This window comes from Notamacropus eugenii, chromosome 4 (assembly GCF_028372415.1).
Source record: "Notamacropus eugenii isolate mMacEug1 chromosome 4, mMacEug1.pri_v2, whole genome shotgun sequence".
Classification (NCBI taxonomy): Eukaryota; Metazoa; Chordata; class Mammalia; order Diprotodontia; family Macropodidae; genus Notamacropus; species Notamacropus eugenii.
The window spans coordinates 182617766-182637459 of NC_092875.1; the positions used below are offsets into that span (position 1 = coordinate 182617766).

General features: G+C 38.7%; 1 protein-coding gene across 2 annotated transcripts in view; it reads right to left on the reverse strand.

The window, feature by feature from the left end:
* The window catches only part of NEDD9 (neural precursor cell expressed, developmentally down-regulated 9), a 146370-nt gene that overhangs the window by 26254 nt on the left and 100422 nt on the right, over window positions 1–19694 (reverse strand). For both annotated transcript variants that reach the window (XM_072603822.1, XM_072603821.1), the window contains exon 2: window positions 1061–1507. In XM_072603822.1, coding sequence (XP_072459923.1) covers window positions 1061–1507 — 447 coding nt within the window. The remainder of the gene's footprint in view (window positions 1–1060; window positions 1508–19694) is intronic.

Here is a 19694-nt window from a genome sequence, read left to right on the forward strand (position 1 = left end):
ACCATCTCTGATCCCATGGTCAGTAATGATTCCCTCCCAACTACCCCACACTCAAATAGCACTTCTTTGGGCACCTCTATGGTTCACTTATCATTTAATATTACTATAATTTAATATTACTGTTACTATTTTGTATTTTATAACCCTGTGTGAGTATAACCTTCTTGAAGGCAGGAATCTTAACTAAACTTTGGACAGGGGTGGAGAACCTGCAGCCTTGAGGTCATGTGGCTCTCTAGATCCTCATGTGGTCCTTTGACTGAATCCAAATCCCTTGACTTTGGAAATCATCTAACTGAAACATTGCACTGCATATAGTAGGCATTTAACGAATGTAAGTGGAATTGAAATATGAGACATTGAAAATTCTTATTTTAAGTTAAATACCTCAGGAATCTATATTCCAAGATTCTACCATATTCACCTTAAGCATTTATAGGATATTTTTTCTTTTCAGAAGGAATCTCTTTCAAAATTTAGTAGTTTCTGCTGAGTTTCAATTGTTTCAAGTTTTAAATTGGCTACCTTTCAGAAAGAGATAGTACAGATAACTGATAACCATCTTCCTCACTTGGGTTTGAAACACAGAAAATATCTTAGAAATGGTATAGGTCAAACCCTTATTTATTCATTATTAGTTCAGTTATTCATTCATTTATTTTGAAGATGAAGAAACTGAGGTCTATAGAGGTTAATATCAGTTGCACAGGGTCACACAGGTAGTAAGCAAAAGAGTTGAGCTTCTTCTGGCTCTAAGTCCAGTGTTCCTTCTAGTATGTTATTATTTTCCTAGGCAGATCTTTTGGTATCACGATGCAACTCACAGCATCTAGTGCCTTCTAGTATCAGAGGAAGAGAAAGAGTAAGAGAGGTCTGACAGCTCCTCATGCTATGAAACTTGGCACTGGTTTACTAAGAAGATGAAGAGATGCTTAATATTAGTGAATAAGCCATAACAGGAATATCGGAGCTACAGTTCTGGACTGGTTACTGCCTCTGTGGGATCAAGTTTTCATATCCCATATTCCAAAAGTAAATAATGGGAAAGGAAAGTACTCACCTTTTTACTTAAATGGGAACCATTAGTCCCACCAATGCCTCTTTGTACTGATGGTGGCACCTGGTACACATCTTGCTCTACAGCACCATGGCCTGTAGGTACTTGGTAAATTCCCTGATTCTGATAGGAAGGTGGTACTTGGTAGACAGCATCCCGAGATGAAGCCTGTGAGTGTGGCACTTGATAGACTTTCTGTGGGCCAAAACTCTGGTGCATTAGTCCAGATGAGGACTGGTCTTGATTGGAGGAACCCTCCTGCAGTGGACCAATCAGAAGCTTCACACGGTTGCCTGGAACAATGCCTTGCCTTCCATGTAAAGAACAGAGCCACCATCCTTCCAGCCCGCCAGTATTCTGCTCGATCACAGTCAATATATCTCCTTTGCGGAATGCCAACTCTTCTGCACACTCTGGAACATTGTCATACAATGCCCTTGCCATAAGATTCTGTGTAGAAGGAAGGAAGGAAAGGAGGCAAAAACAAAAATAAATATATGTTAGAACATAACTTTAATTCCTTTAACACTTGAAGCTCATTCACTTGTGGAAGGGGAGCCTTCCTGGAAAGAAGAGTTAGAACAATAGATAATAAACAGTCACACAAAGAGATATTGTTCCCACAATTGACATTAGCCTGCCTGCTTGCCAAGTCTCAGAAAGCTGGATGATTCTTGGACTAGTAGGTTATACTTATTCCAATACCATAGGACCTATGATCTCATTGGTATGGGTTCTCCATTCAGTAATACCAATCACAATCCTATTATGTCTTAGCTGAAATCTGTCTGAATCACTTTATAAACTCATTCATTACCCAGTAAACAATCTTCTAGTGATAAACCTCCTCAATTTAGCCCAGCTGGTCCTCAGAGGGAGTACATACAATTGATTATTGAGCCTGTAATCAGAGACTTGTCTAAGTTGGTAGGTAGGGCCTGTTAGAGCTTGTACTCAGCTGATAATTCTTTGAGATCCCAAGGTTACTTTTATACCAGAATGAGGCAATGGAGTAGACTTTAGTGAAAGATGATAGACTATAACATGAAATGCTTTCTTAAAATCAGTCAAGAAAAAGAACCTTAGACTGTTATTAGACATACTGCACTGTCAGTTCTTGTGGGTAGAAGTGGCATGGATAATCCAAATCAAAAGATAATATAAATGCAAATGTAATTTCTATTGGATATTGGAATGCAATTATCAATCAATATACAAATATTCAAGTGACTCACCACCCTGAGGCTTTCCTATTCATTATTATTGAAGACATCTAAGAACCACAGACCACCCATAAAATCTACAATTCACTCATAGGTAATTAAGAATTAAGTACTGTGTGACTCTGCAAATAACAACTAACATTGGTATGGCACTTTAAGTTTTGCAAAGCATTTTACAAATATCTCATTTTATTCTTATAACTATTATCCTCATTTCAGATGAGGAAGAAACTGAGGCAGACAGAGGTTAAGTGACTTGCGCAGGGCCACATAACTAGTAAGGGTCCAAAGTTCCTTCTGAACTTATCTATCTGACTATAGGATCAGCACTCTATCTGCTCCTTGGCCTATCTGACTCTGGGACCAGCATTCTTATCTACTCCTTGGCCTAGCAGCCTAATCTTCACTGGGTTGTGGAGAAGTCATTTTATGTAACATAGGACAATAGATGGAGAATTGGAAGAGGCCTTAGTGACCATAATATCCAACCCCCTCATTCTACAGATAGAAAAGAAGGCCGAGAGAGGCCAAGTCATTTGCCCAAATGGCAGAGTAGTAAATAGCATAGTTAGAATTTGGACATAGGCCCTCTGACCCCAAATCCAATATTCTTTTCCCCATATCATGCTTTATAGAAAATGATTTTTCTTCCCAATTCTTGCTCAAACCTACTAGAATGAAGTAATCCTTCTGCCTTTTTTTTTTTTTTTGCCTATGACTTGAATCTCTCCATTGATGCTTGGAAGTCTGTGGCTTCTCCTTTCATTGAACCAATAAACACTTGCTCTCTCTCTGTATGATGGCCTGTCTGGCACATTCAGTACAGACAGCCACAGTGGGCATTCAACAGAAAGGAGGCAGGAACGTTGTGCTGACATTCTTGGAATCCTTTCAAAGGCTCCAAACATTTCATTTCTTGGCTCTGGTGATGTTTCCCAGCATGCTGGCAGCTATTACCACATGCCTGCCTACTTCCCAGTGGACAAGGAAGGCAGGATCAGCCATATATTTATTGCATGCACTTGAAAATGAAAAGTAATATTTTGACTACTTAAGCTAAAACACTTGGATGGAATTAATATCATTGTAATGATGATTATTGGTTGGGGAAAAGGTTGTTGATTTGCTAGAGCAAGTGAATTGACTTTTCCCTCTTCAATTGCTGAAGTGTAGAATATAAGCTTATCAAGGACAGAAATTATTTTTAGTTTTATATAGAATATGCTTTTAGTAAATACTTGTTAGATAAGATTGTATTAGAAGCTATCCATGATAACTTCTGGATAGTTTTCTGGCTGTTGCTGTTCATATATATACCTTTTAGAATGATATATGTAGAGCTAAATGGAACTTCAGCAGTCATGTTGTCCAACTCTCCCTTTTTATTTGTTTTTATTCATTTAGAACTTATTACAAAAAGATACTCTTTTCAGAGAACAGTAACCTGTTCAAATATCACACAGATAGAAAAATTAAGTTCAGAGTCAGGCCATTTGACTCCAAATCTGGCATTCTTTTCACTGTAATTGCCCATATAAAATTTTAATATAATATCCCATAATTTTTATCCTTTTGTAGTTGTTCTACCCTAGCCATTTTTTTCTTTTTTCTTGTCAAGTCACAAACTGGAGTCATTTTCAATGCTCCATATTGATTCTGATCTGAAGTATCAGTGGTACCTATGTGGGGGGACTCTTCTCCAAGTGATATGGAGAGATGATTACCATGCAAAGCCCAAATGCCATGGTTGCTAATCCAGTTCCTCCTAATCAGTGGAATTATCTGGACATGAAAAGAATTAGATCCACAGGTACCTTGGTAGGGGCCAAGAATGAGGCAGAATGGTTCTGATTATGAAAATTCAGATAAGCCTCTTAGGTCATTTGCTGCTGCTACTACTACTACTACTACTACTACTACTACTACTACTACTACTACTACTACTACTACTACGACTGCTTCTACTACTATGACTACTATGACTACTACCTACTATTACTACCATCTACTATAGGACTTTATGCTTTACAAAACTGTTTACATATACTATTTAATTTGAATTAGGCAGTGTTTTTTATCCCTATTTAATAGATGAGGAGATTGAGATAGAAAGAGGTTAAGTGACTTGTCCAGAGTCACAAAGCTAATAAACATGTGAAGTAGAATTTGAACTTAGGTCATCCTCACTCCAAGTCCATCTATCCATTATGCCACATAGCTGCCCCAATATGATCTGTAGAAGGAGTTTAAAAGAGAGTGACGAGATTGTGTTTTATGTGAAGACTTCATGTAGTATATACAGCGACTCTGAGAGGAAGTTTCAGCCTCCCCCTTCCAATAGTTAAAGGCTACATAAGGAGAAAATTATGGAGAATCCTATCCGTGTTTAAAGAGAGTCTTGAAAGTATCATAACTCCCACTTTCCCTTCTTCCTCCCTCCCTTAGCTTCTTGGATACACGATGATGGATATGCAAAAAAGAATTGCTTGTAATTAATTACTCAAGATGAAACCATGGTCCTTTGATTTCGTAGTACATGTGGCCTTAAAAGCTCCACCTTGCATACACAGGAGTCTGTTTCTGTTCTCTTCTCCTTGGTTATTCAACAATTGTGAATGGTCAGTAAGGGTAATGGAACCCCTTTCTAGTTCTTCCAGGACCGGAGGATAAGAGTTGGGCAATTCTATTGGCTCTAAAGGCTAGAAAGGAGAGAAACTCAAGACAGTAGGAAGGCCAGAGACAACAGCACAATTCAGATTAAATAAATGAAATGCGTTTTAGAGTTGGGTCAATTCAATGGAGCAGCACACAGAATTGAATGAAGCACTGAAGCATGAGAGATTCGAAGCAGATAGAAATTCCCATGTGAAAGTCATTCTTGGTGGCTGATTGTCTCTGTCCCAGTAACCTCACCACCTGGTAAACAGCATGTGAATGCTTGCTTCCTGGACCTGCCTCAAATGCAGCTTCATTGCAAACTACTTTCCCATTCCCATTATCAATGCTAACTAAGGCACCATCGGGTGAGTTATCCTAATTAGTTGTCCATTATTTCACAGCAGTCTTCCCCACTGCCCGCAGAGATTAGCATTTAGAAAGTGATGCCTGATGGGGCTGTTAGCACCAGGGACTTCTGCAACAGCATGACACCTATTCACACACTAATGAATATTCTTAGTTAAGAAAGAACAGAAAAGCCAGTGTATAATGCCTATGGCCATCACTGAATGTTACTAAGGAAAATGCCGGTACTGTTCAATGGTAAATGTCACAGACCCAGAGAACCTAGTAATGCTTAGTACGATGACCTGCATATAGCAAGCACCAAATAAACGTTTTATTATTAGGTGGCATAGTGGATAAAGTGTCAGGCCTGGAGTCAGGAAGACCTGAAATTCAGATCCCACTTTAGATACTTACTAGTTGTTACAAGTCACTTAACCTCTGCCTCAGTTTCCTCATCTGTAAAATGGTGATAATAATAGCACCTCACTCCAAGGGTTGGTGTGGGGGATCAAATGACATAATAATTGTAAAGTGCTTAGCATAGTGCCTCGCATGTATTAAATTCTCTCTCTCTCTCTCTGTCTCTCTCTCTGTCTCTCTCTCTCTCTCCATATATATATATATATATATATACATATATATATACATATATAAATATATATATACATATATATATACATATATAAGCCATTTTTGCTCATATATGTTATATGCCGTGTATTTTTATTATTATTGGTGACCACTGTGGCCCTTTGAGTCCAAGTTTTACAGAACACATCCTTTTATTAAGAAGATTTGTTCTGTGAAGTTTGGGTCAATCCAAGGGCCACACTTGAGGACCCTGAGGGCCACATGTGACCTCGAGGCCGCAGGTTCCCCACCCCTGTTCTAGTCCATCGTTGAACATCCCAAAGGTCAAGGGATTACAGATTTAAGACCAGAAGAAGCCTCAGAGATAAAGTCCAATCCCATCATTTTACAGATGAAGAAACTGAGGCTCTTTGTCCAAGGTCACACAGATAGCAAGCAGAAGAGTTAACTACTGGAACTCAACATGCTGTGGTACCGGAAAAGGCAATGCAGGCCAGAGTGTTTGGGGAAGGCCTCGCTTGGGTGGTAGGATTGGAACCGAGGCTCCAAGGATGACTACAGAAATTGAACAAAGACAAGGAGATTGAAATGTCCAAGGTTGCTCAAGTCACTTTCTGGAAAGCAGTGAGCAGAGAGGGACGATATTTATCAAATCAAACCTAAAAGCCAAACCCACTTAAAACCTCCCACTGAAAGAGCCCCTTTGTCCATTTCCTTTCCTTTTATTTTATTTTTTTGAGGGTGGGGTGGGAAGGCACAGAAGTCAGAACAAAGTTGTTAAACTTTCTAAATCTGGGATTTCCCTTTGCTCCATTGAATGTAGATTCCTCTGTAATCAGTCCAACTTTCTATATTAGTGCTGGGACATTTTTAGCTGCAAGTTTGATTGATGTTAACAAAAACAAATGGTCTGGTCTTTACTGACTTTGAGACCTACTAGGGTTCTTCCTGGCTAGGACTCCATTATGAAATAATGCCATTGTATAATATAGTTCTAATAATGACCTACATAATAAACAAAGTCTTCAAGTTGTTAGGTATTCATAAAAGTTTCAATTCACATAATGCTTTGTGGTTCAAAGCATATTTCACAAAAAAATCTCCTTTAATCATCCCAACACTAACCTAATTTTTTTAGATGCAGATAGGGAATCTAAACAGAAGAAAAGATTTGCCCAAGAGTCACACCACTAGTTAGTGGTAGAGTCAGCCTCAAACCTATGAAGCAGCTAAGTGGACAGTGGATAGACCGCTGGACCTGGAGTCAGGAAGACTTAAGTTGTAATCCAGCCTCAGACATCTACAAGCTGTGTGACCTGGTGCAAATCACCTAACCTTTGTTGCCTCAGTTTCCTTATCTGTATAATGGAGATAATAATAGCACCTAGCTCCCAGGGTTCTTGTGAGGATCAAATGAGACGTTGTTGTCATTTGACAACATGTCACTGACAAACGATAAATGTTGTAAAATACTTAGCATCGGGTCTGGCATAATAGCAAATGTTATATGTTAGTTGTCATTACTATTACTATCACTATCTACTGTGTGACCTTGGGCAGGTCACTTTATTTATCTGAGATTCAGTTTATTTATTTGTAAAATAAGAGGGTTATATTAGATAATGTCTTCAAATTCCAAATCTTAAATCCTAAGACCTAGCTTCCCTACCTTACTGTATACTTTTCTAGCAGCCTCTGGCTACTGGCCCATTTTGTCCAGTTTACCATATCCATTTATCAATCACTGAGATTTCTCATCTAACACTAGAATTCAACTGTACGCAGACTATTTCTTGAAATCCCTGGGCCCCACCCTAACAACTGCAAGCAAAGATTTGTCATGTAAACCCCAACAAGGAAATAAGGAAAGTGACATTCCACCAATGACACTCAAGGGCCCCTCTGAGATGGGGAGGTTGTAGCTAAATCCTGGCCTCTCCCATAGTGAAGATAAGGAAACTAAGTCCTACAGAGGAGAAATGCCTTGCTCGTGCTCATACGTTCTAATCCTTCAGTAACTGGAGAAGGTTATGTGTCATACAATCAGACATCAAAAGAGTCATGTGTCACTTATAGGTAAGGTTAAGTGAATTCATAACCAAATCAACTTCTTCAGAGAATCCAAGGTGGCATATAAGAAACTACTTTCACTCAAAGCTTCAAGGAGAACATCAAGGAATACTTAGCTAGAGTTCATTCCTATGGTCATAACCTTGCACTCTCCCCTTTGGTTTAAAGGTGTGATTCTGCTACTTCTGAAAGTAGTCAATCTGAGCATCTCAAAGCAATCCCAAAGCAATGGGGGCTTGTTTATTTAAGCTCATTCTCCTGAAAGATGGAACTTATCTCTAGGGTTGGGAAGGCCAAAGTACAGAACAAATAATTATTAGATAGGAGGACAATGGGAATTCTATAACCAATTAGATCATTAGTCCGGGGTGGAGGGAGAGAGGGTAGGTGACCAGAAATTAAGCAACAGAAGGAAATGGCCCACATACACTCAGATCTAAAACCCCAGAATTAGAGATAATTCCAAGTGGCAGCTGGGACAGCTGAAGTGTGACTTGTCACTGAGAAGTCAGAAATCAGGCTAGGTTCTTTCCAATATGTCACAATTTGATTCAATAAACATTTATTAAAACTCAAATCTTCACTTCTTCTTGACCTTGGACTTTAGGCAGGACACTTTGCTACTCTAGGCCTCAGTTTCCTCATGAGTAGAATGAAGGATTAGGTGACCTTAAATGTCTCTTCCAGTTCTGCATGTTGATGAGTTCCTAGGTGCCTATTTGGTACAAGGCACGGTGCTAGGCACTAGAGAGACAAAGACAGATAAAAATGACCATCACTCTTCTCAAGAAGCTTTGGATCTCTCTATAGGGAGGAAGAAAGATATATCCAAGTAACTGTGATACAAGGTGGAATGTGATATGGTCAAAGGAATTCTCCATGATCAAGGCCCAATGTTCTGAGAACACTGGAAAATGGAGAGATTATATCATATTTTCTAAAGAAAATCTGCCTCCAAATCATCTTATTCCTCTCCAGGCTGCATTCCATACTTTCTCTACCATGCCCCCCCAAACTTCATCCTATTAACTCATTCTATCCCTTGAATTCGTAGATGGAAAGTATCTTCTGTCCCTGATGCCTGTACCTTAGATTGGATGGCTTCATCCAAAATCTCCATATAGGCACCCCAGGCCAGATACATCATATTTCTCTCCAGATACATTATATTTCTCTTCTGGCTGCTCTCCAAACTTCCTCTACCATTTCTTGGTCTCCCCCACCCCAAAGGTTACAAAGGGTAACTTTGTTTCCCTGCCCCCAATCCTTTCAATTTCCTTTATGTATAGTCTTCCCATTAAAATGTAAGCTCTTTGAGGTAAGACTATCTTTCTGCTTGTATTTCCCATTGCTTAGCTTACTGGCACACAGTAAGTGCTTAATAAATGCCTTGTTGTATGACTGAATTTCAGAAATGTTCCCATCCAATGATTAACTTAGATTAACCTAATGCCATTACCTAGAACCATTAAAATACTACAAGAGAATGCATGATTTCAGTGGTAAGTCTTTTCCCTTCACTGATTTGGCCTTGGTGAAAGTTTTGAAGAATTGTTATACCCCCAAAATTGATTATTCTGTGGCCAACCTGGTGGTAAGCCTATTTGAACTTAGCTAGATCAGTGTGCAAAGGCATACAAACAGTCCTCAGTCCATTGCCTAGGCCATACCTGAAACCTTTCCAGTTTGGCAAGACCTATCAGAGCTACTACTATGAGGCACAGAAATGGAGATTGTTATTATGATAAAGTAGGACATGCCCATAAAAATCAGCTTTAATGAGTGATTTAAAGATATTTCAGGACAAACGCTAAAGTTAGCAAAGTAGGTCCTCAGGTTTGGAAAATAGTCTTTAAGATCATGAGTTTTCTTCATAAGGATTCTTAAGTCTAATTTTCTAGCACAGAAGAGATAGGGAGATTTTGTTTCAGCTGAGTTCAGTGAAGAATTCCAGAGGTCAGTGAAGAATTTGTTTGAAGTAATAGACTAGAGAAAATTAAGAGTCTTCTCCCCCATTCTTTACACAGATAACCAGCCTGAGCAGGGAGCTCTTTGGTAATGATGAGATAACTGAGCCATTGTGAATGCCAAAGTCCCCGAGGTCTTAAACGTGGAGAAGGCAAAATGCAGGGAGGTCAGGCAGGAAAGTGCCCAACCCTTCCTAATAAAATAAACTGAGAATGACGTAGGTAAGAAGACTGCACTAAATGTATACAATCACAGAGCAAACAGGAAAGCAAGAAAAAAAAGGAGCTAGCCAACTCAGAGATTAAATACAATGGTCCCTTTAAGAAGATCTCACTCCTTTCCTTCAGAGTAGCAATCTGCAGCAGGGAGGTGTTTAGATTTTGCAATTTTCCTGGTTCCCAAGCTACCAGAGGCAAGGAGGAAGAAAATGCCTCTCATAGGGAACCAGGAAAACGCCTGTTTCTCATAGGGAGCTATAACACTATGTCATGTGATTATCTTTTTTTGTCCTTCCCTACCTAGCTATCAAAAAGCAGGGAGAGTTTTGAGGTCTCCAGCCAGGAGAGTCATGTGTTCTTCTAAGCAGCAAGGAAAAGGGTTTCTTGTAATTTCCATGACCAAATAAGCTTCTCTTTTGAGAGAACTGAAAAACAAAGGAATGAGGCGTCTCCCTATGTCAGCTGGAGCCACTTACTTGATGTCATCACCAGTGACCAGGCTTTGTGACAAGACCTCTTCCTCTTCCTATTTTTGATCTATTTTTGCAACCCAGGAATCCTTGCCAAGGCTTCAGTGCTGGCACATTTCTTGACTTTCTTATGTACAACTCCAAATTAGGAAGTTGGGGTTTAGATTAATTGGGATAGAGGAGCAAAAATAAAGACACAGTTCCATTCATTCATTCATTCATTCATTCATTCATTCACTCATTCATTCATCCATTCATTCATTCACACAACATTCAACAAACATACCCCATCTAAAAGGACATCCGCCTGCCTTTTTGAATTTAAGTCCCAGTATTATTTACTGAACTTGACCAGCAGGCATTATCAGTCAATATTTTCTTAGCAATGTTCCTTTGTGATCTTGACTAATTTTGAACAAATGTTTTCAGTTTCTGAACCATGCTTTCTCCCTATACCCTTAATGCTACTTCAGTGGATGCTTTTATGACTATCTATTCTGTTTTCTGATTCTCTTCACTGAGTCCAAGATCGCTGCTTTTCCTTAAGTCTTTAAAAATGTTTTATCGATGCTCTTTACTTTTTCTTTTAATATCATCTTCATTCCCAAACTAATCTCCCTAACCCTTACAGAGCCTTCTCTGCTAACAAACAGGTACAGTAGAGCAAAGTAAATCAAAACATTTGCCATGTCTGAAATTTTATGTCATGTGCCATACCTCTAGGTCACACTAGTTCTACACCAAGAGACAGATGCCTTCCTGTAGATCTTCAAGCCCCTGTGATGCTTAAGCATGGACCACAGTATTCCCCTATGACAGCACCTCAGAGATATTTTAGTCAGTCCACAATTACTCATTCATTGAGCTCCATAGTAATTGGTTCTCTTTTACCCAGGAACCCTGAGGGTCTTCCTCTCCCAGTTTGATTTTTTTTTTTTTTGTTAAAGGGGCCATCTCTTGAGTAACTTAAAGAAGCCTATTCATTGAATGGGTGTATCTCACTCAAAGTGAGAATATGATAAGACCTTAGCCTGAAAGAGCCAGGGTCTCACATTGCATCCTGGGCCATCTCCAGTCATCCTGATGAATATCTGGCCATTGGACCCAGATGGCTCAGGAGAAGAAAGTGAGGTTGGTGACCTTGCACAGCCCTCCCTCATTCAAGTCAAAGTCCACTGCAAGTCATGTCACCATCTTGATGTTATGGTCCTCTTTGAGAACAACTCATTCATTAGACATTTACTATGTGCCAGGCACCTTAATAAACTGGGAATACAAAAAAAGGCAAAAAAACATTGTCCCTTTCTTCAGGGAGCTCATATCCTAATGAAAAACACATGTATGTAGCTAGGAATATACTAACATAATACATACATGTATATGTATGTATATGCATATGTATTTGTGTGTATCTGCACACACATATACAGAATAGGTAGAAGGTAATCTCAGAGAGTAGGTTAAGGTGGAGTGTTATATACAGAGAAAATAAGAGGGGACCAGAAAAGGCCTTCTGTAGAAGGTAGGAAGTAAGTTGAGATGAAGGAAGCCAAGAAACCAAGAGACGAGGTGACAGGGCATTCTAATCACTGGGCACAGTCAGAGCAAAGGTACAGAGATAGGAGATAAAAGTGTCCTTTTCAAGAAAGAGAAAGAAGGTCAGAGGAGCTGCACCATAAAACATGTAGAGAGTAATACATTTCTTTTGCTAGGTAGTCTTACCTAGGCTAGAAAGACAGAAAGGGACTAGGCTAGGCAGAGTTTTAAACATCAAAGAGAGGAGTTTATATTTAATCCTGGAGGTAATAGAGAGATACTAAGAGCTCATCAGGTAGGGAGATGACATGGATATACCTATGCTTTAGAACAATCACCTTGACAGCTGGATGGAGGATGGATTAGAGGATTGGTTAGAAGGCTGGAGCAATGGTCCAGGCGAGAGATGATAAGGTCCTGAATTAGTGGTGGCTGTATGAGTAGACAGAAGAAGTATGTGAGAAATGTTGTAAAGGTAGAAACAAAAAGATTTGGCAATGGAATAGATACGTGGGGAAAGTCAGAGTGATAAGGTGACGATGACCCTAAGGTTGGATACCTATGAGTTGAAGCTCCTGGCAAATTTGGCTTGATGGAAGGAGAAACTTCCTAACTTCCTAGCTTGTTTGTTAGAGGAATAGGTGGCAGGGAGTTCTCTCTACCTAAAAGCCTTCAAACAAAGTAGGGTACATTGTAGAGTTTTAAATGTTATTTCTTTTTTGCATACTTGTGTCTATAATGGCATAGTGCCAAAAGAATAACTAGTGAGTTATGGGGCTTATAAGAGACTTCAAAAAAATCAAGCTATGAATGCAGATTGAAGCATACTTGTGTTGGTTTTTTTTTTTTTTGGTCTGTTTTGAAACATGGGCTAATATGGAAATATGTTTTGCATGACTGCACATGTATAATCTATATCAAATTGCTTGCCTTCTCAAGAATGGGGGAAGGGAGGAAGAGAATTTGGAATTCAAAATAAAGAATGTTAAATATTATCTTTACATGTAATTGGAAAAAATTTATTAAAAAATTTTAAAAATCCACAAAACTAAAGTTAAACTTTGCAACTCCTTTCCTCTACCATACTCAGAATAAAGACTACCCAAAGCTATTTGTTAACACTTTGGTTTAGAAATGAGGAAAAACGGAAAAGCCCTCATGCTGAAATGATTCTATCACAGAAAAATCAAGCTTAGGTCTAGAGGCATTACTAAACTTTTTGACATATACTACACTTAACCCCACCAAAAAAAAAATGCGTGTTTTTTCCTTCTGAGTGATGACTTACTTCATACCACTACATCAGCTGAAAGAATTCTCTCAGTTGAGGGAATCTCATGTTTAATTCTGGATGCAATTTTGAAGCATGAAACTGAATGCTAATGAGAGAGAAACAGAGAGGCAGAAAGAGGGAAACAGAGAGAGACAAAGATAGAGAAAAGAGAAGAGAGGAGAGACAGGATCATATATTAAATGCTTCCTGGCTTTTTCATCTCCAATGAGGACTCCTCCTAGAATTGACTAGTTTGATATCAGAGGTGACTTCTGGCCTACTTTAAGGGATTCAAGTATTACAAAGGGGGTTAAAAATGAGATAATCATAATTTACTATCATAGATTTTGTCAAGAGAAATCTTAGAGAACCATATGGTGGTGAAGAATAAGGGCTCAGTCACCTGCAAAACAGGTAAATTTTGCATAAAACAGTCAACATTATTGGGTAGCATTGGAATAGTTCCATTTGTGTGTCTTGATAGACTACTGTAGCACTCTACATCTGTAGTACTGGTGTAGATACTTGTGTAGGAGAGCTCAGATTAATTTAGAGAGGAGTAGTGATCTATATACCACTAGAACAAGGTTGCCTTTATGCAATTGTGTAAAAACAACCACATATAAGGAGTAACAGCCAATATGGTAAATCGATAAAGGAACAGGTCATCATATTTTCTGATTCCTTTCAAGTTTACCTACTTATAAAGAGGCCTGAATGTGATGAGATCCTCGCCTATCCTCTGCCTAAAATTTAAATGCTACTACTCTAAGGTCACTACTGACTTTTCAGAGTTCAAAATCCACTTATTTTAATGACTTTCTGTGCAGGAATCATTTGTATTTAGTTCAGCTGGAATGGGAACTTTGAGGTCATGAAGCTCTATACTCCACACAGCAATGTCATTTCTCCATAATACTATGGAGTCAAACCCCTGCTTGAGCATTTCCAGTGACAAGGAACTTACTACCTTAGATCACCTTTGTTGGACACCTCTAATTGTAAGGACATTTTTCTTCACATGGAGCCAAACTTCTTCCCAGAAACAATCTGCTTTCCACTATCCTACTTAAGTTGTCAAGTCCAAATGAAGGGCCCATTTGGGGATAACAAGCTTGGCTTAGAAGGTAAACAATTTTGTTACAGTACTCCAGTGTCTAAGGAGTAAGGTCTGGGCCATATTTATATAGCATTGTTTCTCAAAAGTAGGATAGAAAGAAGGTGGGTGGAGAAATGGGATAAAACTTCAAAAAGAAATTGTTCAAAGAGTAGGTGCATGGGCAGGATTGCACATGCTTACATATATATGTATATACATATATATGTACATATATAAATGCAAAGATATTATGTAGTAATATAACACAATTTTTATTACATCATTTTATTAAAGAGCCTGCCTTGAATTTACACTTCATCTACAGTTGTACCCAGTTCACTGAGAAACCTAAAAGTAGCAAGGAAGTGTTGTCTTCATGGGCAGAAAACCATAATCTGAATTGACACAAGTACTTAGTATTTTGTGGTATTCACATGAACTAGTTGGGGTTTAGTATATGAAGAGGAAGTATCTTTTTTGTTAGGTCCTGACACTTTCAACTCAACTTAATTGTGGAAACACTATGGTAAGATTTCCAAAGGATCTTTTATTTTTTTTTTTTTATTGCAACTCCCCATCCCCCTAATAAAATAAAGATTTTAAAAACCTGAAGTCTTCCAAGATGCTCTCTTCCCAATGTTTCCCCCTCCTCTCAGCACTGTGTGCTTAATAAATGATTACTGAATTGATTTCCCTTCCCCAAATCCATAAGGGATCTTTTCTTCATTGAATCTCAGGTCATTCATTTTGTTTGGACCTCAACATATTTATACAACTTACATTATACTTATCTGGGTACTTGTCCTCCTCTCTCCCAGGTGCCCCAAACAAATTACAAATGTCTTGAGGGCAGAGGCTGTATGCTGTTTTATCTTTGAGTCTTTAGGGTTCAGCACTGCATATTGTACACTATAGGGGCTTGAGAGACATTTGTTGAAATGAATTGAGAAAGAGATGGAGAGTTGCATGATAGGGCTTTAAATCCTAGTATTGCTACCCACTGACTATGTGACTGACTTTGGGCAAGACATTTAACCACCCCGGGCCTAATTCTCCTCATCTCCAAAATGAAAGGGTTAGATTTTAAGGTCTCTTCCAGCTCTAAATCTATAATCCTATAAAATGAAATTATAATCATTATTACAATACTCCTATGAGCTCATGAATTGTGGATCATGTATTTAACTACTCCCCGTTAAAAAAAGAAAAAAAATATTCCTCAGGGAGAAGAAAACAGATGAGAATCCTTGGCCTGAAATAAAATGACCTCATCATGATTACACCTGCCACACCAAAACACAGGAGGTTCAGAGCAACCAAGTTCTTTCCCTGCAGCAATGAAATAAACTGCGTCTGTAATTAAGATCTTAGTAAGGATAGGAGGCTTGGTGCTGCTGCTGCCACCGGCTATAAAGAACGGAATTACTACTCCAAGTTTCAAAAGAGAAAAACTGAAATATAATCCTGATGCTTGCTTAGAGGTTTCAGGTGTTCCAAACAATTCTTATATTTCAAATAGATCTTTTCATGTACAAACTTATTTCCAAAGATGGGTATTTTGGCAATAAAGAAATGCACCATGCACAAGTGGGAGGGAAGATATAAGGAAAGATGTGTCCAACTAGCATTTGAGATCAGGGCTTTGATTCCCAGATCTGCCACCTTGGGCCAATCACTTTGCTTTCTCTGGTTTTCCATTTTCTCATCTGTATAAAATATGGCTATAAATGAAAACTACCAGAAAGCTGATTGAGATCCAAGGCATTTTAACTTAACCTAGACGTCTACAGCCAAATTTGAAAAGTTCACGACAAACACCATGACAAAAGTAAGGGCACTAAGCATAGACACAGTCCTCATGTATAAATAAATCTTGGTAGGTTGCCATTGGGCTTTGGGAGAAAAAGATAAGTACTGATGAAGTCCTCTTTATTATAAACAGATATTTTGCCCAGTGAGCAAGATGACATTTATTGGGCGCCAAAATTTATTCCCAAGGTCCTCTTGGCCTTTGTAGGATTCATTGTCTAGGGAGAATTCACAAAAGCTAGAAATTCCAACTTCGCAGTGAATGGGGGCTATTTAGGGGAAGAGATCTGTCGGATGAGTTGTTTACATTCTCCTTCTTCCCTCCCCCTCCCCTTTTTGGGAAATGATAATCCAGGTTAACTCTATGAATAAAATGAACTGGAAAGTAATTAAGAACCATAACATAATCTATCACCAAAGTGCACCTGGAAAGGACCTGACAACATTTAGTTCAAGGCTACTCATCTTACAGATGAAAGTGAAAACCAAGCCTATTCTGAGCTCTGTCATATATGCCTGCTCCACTGGCCTGTTCCCTGTCAAATCAGAAGTGACAATTCAAACATATTACAGGAAAATCAGCTTTATGGAAGATCACTGATATGTCCCCCTGGGTACAGAACACTCTGAATGGTTGCTCTCCTTTGTACTCAAAGGGGACCAAAATGACATCATGATGTTGGGGTCAACATATATTATGTCTGACTACGGCTGATCAGACCAATAGTCTTTCACATCCATAGTGCATATCTCTACTTTTTTAGTTTTAAAAAATAACAAATCTACTTTCTCTCACACCTACCCCCACCTAATTGAAAAAGAAAAGAAAAACAAATTTCTTTTAATATATGTATAGCTCTGGAAGTCTCTACCACAGGTCAGGCATAAATAGTCCTTATGAACATTTGGAATGGAGATGTCTCTAAATTTGTACATCTCACATTTCTTTTGAGCTACTGTAATGTACTCTGAATGTGGAAGTACTTCAGTAATCTACTAGGCTGCCAACTCATTACCATAATAAATATAATAAAGAGGGTCTCCTTCTGAAGCCTTTGCACTAAATGCTGCTACTGGGCAGAGGGAAGAGACCCTGGTGGCATATTCATTCCCTGATTTGATTGCAGTGGCAACAGTACTTCAAGGGATGGGGGTGGGCACAGTTGTAGAGGTGAGGAAAGAGATTGAGATCTACAAGGGTCCTTCTTGATAATCTAGTTCAAATCAAAACCCTTCATTTTACATATGAGGAAAGTAAAGCCCAGAGAGGTTAAGTAGTTTACCTAAGCATACCCAGGTAGTAAGTATTAGAGGCCAGATTCAAATCCATAGCCTCTGACCACAAATCTGGCACATTTTCCACAGTGCCACTGGACCCACCAAAGTCCTGACATGGATGATAAGAATTATATCTGATTTTATGGGGAAGTGCTTTTGTCAAAGTGATGGATCATGGAAAGGCTAATCAATTGAAAACTGACCAAGGCAAAATCTATTTGTGATGTTAACTTTCATGGACATAACAGACAACTTCTACTTCCTGTCAATTATTCTGTTACTTTCACACTGTCGCAGCAACTGGCAAGGTGTGTATGCAAGTCCATTTCAAATAGAATTATTGGGCTACCACAAAAACTGGAAATGAATGGGAAGTCTATCAATTGAGAAATGGCTGAATAAATTGTTGTATATGAATGTGATAGAGTACTACTATGCTGTAAGAAATGAGAAAACATGGAAAGGCCGATATGAACTGATGCAGAGTGAAGTTAGCAGACCCAGAAGAACAATATACTGTAACATCAATATAAAAATGAACTTTTGAGGACTTTGGTAAACTGATGAAGAATGAAATGAGTAGAGCCTGGAAAACAATTTATACATGAATAACAACATTGTCAAAATAAAAAACTTTGAAAGCTGTAAGAATCATGGTCAATATCATGGTCATTCATGATTCCAGAGGACCAATGATGAAACACGCCATTAATGGAAGCTCATATTGGTCACATAGCTATTATAGATCATGGTCAGCATTCAAACCACTGACAGGTATTTACACTATGACTTGATAAGAGAATTAGTTCAAATCATATTCCCACCAGTACTTTCTGGGTACCATAAATTCTAATGGAGATAATAATATTTCACATTTTTATGGTCTTTTGAGTTTTATAATGACTCAAAACAACCCCATTAGGTAGATACTGTAAATATTATCACATCCTTTTTATACAAAAGGAAACTGAGGCTCAGGGGAATTAAATGGATTGGTCAGTATCACACAACCAATAAAGTGTCAAAGCCAGAACTCAAACTCCTATCTCTTGACTCCAAGACCTGCGCTCTTTCCATTATACCCTGGAGCCATGAAAAAAACCACAGTAGAAGAGGAAGAGGTGGGAAACAAATCAAGATTAAGCTTAGTGGAAAAAACCAACGTCAAAGCACAAGTGGAAACTAGATCCTACTAGAGTTTCTGAGGCATTTATCATCTATGCATCCTACACATATTTACTTGTTCATTCTTTAAAGCAGTGATCTGGCTCTTAACTTCCTGGTAAGCACAACCACCAAAATACCACATGAGAAACACTCTGTGTAACAGCTAAAACCTGGAAGTCCCAGATATTTAATTTAAAAAAACCCTGCCTTTTCAATATGACTGTGAGGATTTGCTTCCACTTAGGGATTGTGAAATCCTTTAAAAAAAAAACAGCAACAACAAAAACCAAACCAAAAGAAAATACTTTTCTTTCTTCTTCTCTCATCTACTCCATCACTCTTTTCTAGAGTCACAGATAATACCATGACTTATACTCCCTTCCTTATACTGTGCCACCAGAGTGAAGCACTTTCAGGCTGTTCCCTAACTATGCCCATAGAATGCAAACGAGCTTTCTGAGGGCTGAGGACTGAGACCATTAAGAGGGACACCTAAGGGCAGGTCAGGGAAATTGCCCAGCTTGGTCCTGGGCCTCTGAAATGCAGTCCACAGAAGTGCCCACCTCTCAGGAAACCTCTCTATACCTTAACAACCATGGGAAGGCCTCTGGAATGTCCAGGGTAAACAAGATAGAGGGTTTGGGATTGGCAAAGTACAAACATTCCCCTTTTTTCTCCTTCTGTGGCCAAATGCTTTGTAGTCATTCATTGCCTAGGAGACAGGCAGCTCCTCTTGGGCATTTGAAGCTGGGAAATATAGTATTTTGTCCTAGTGACACTGTTTTGTTTGTCTTGGCAAACAGTTCTGGTAATTAAGTCTATATGTTACTTGCACAGTGGTGCCACAGTGCTAATGGCTGGCATCTCAAGCCAATTTGTTTAGATTTCTCTCTAACCCCCAAAATTATCTAAAAATAGATAACCAAGAA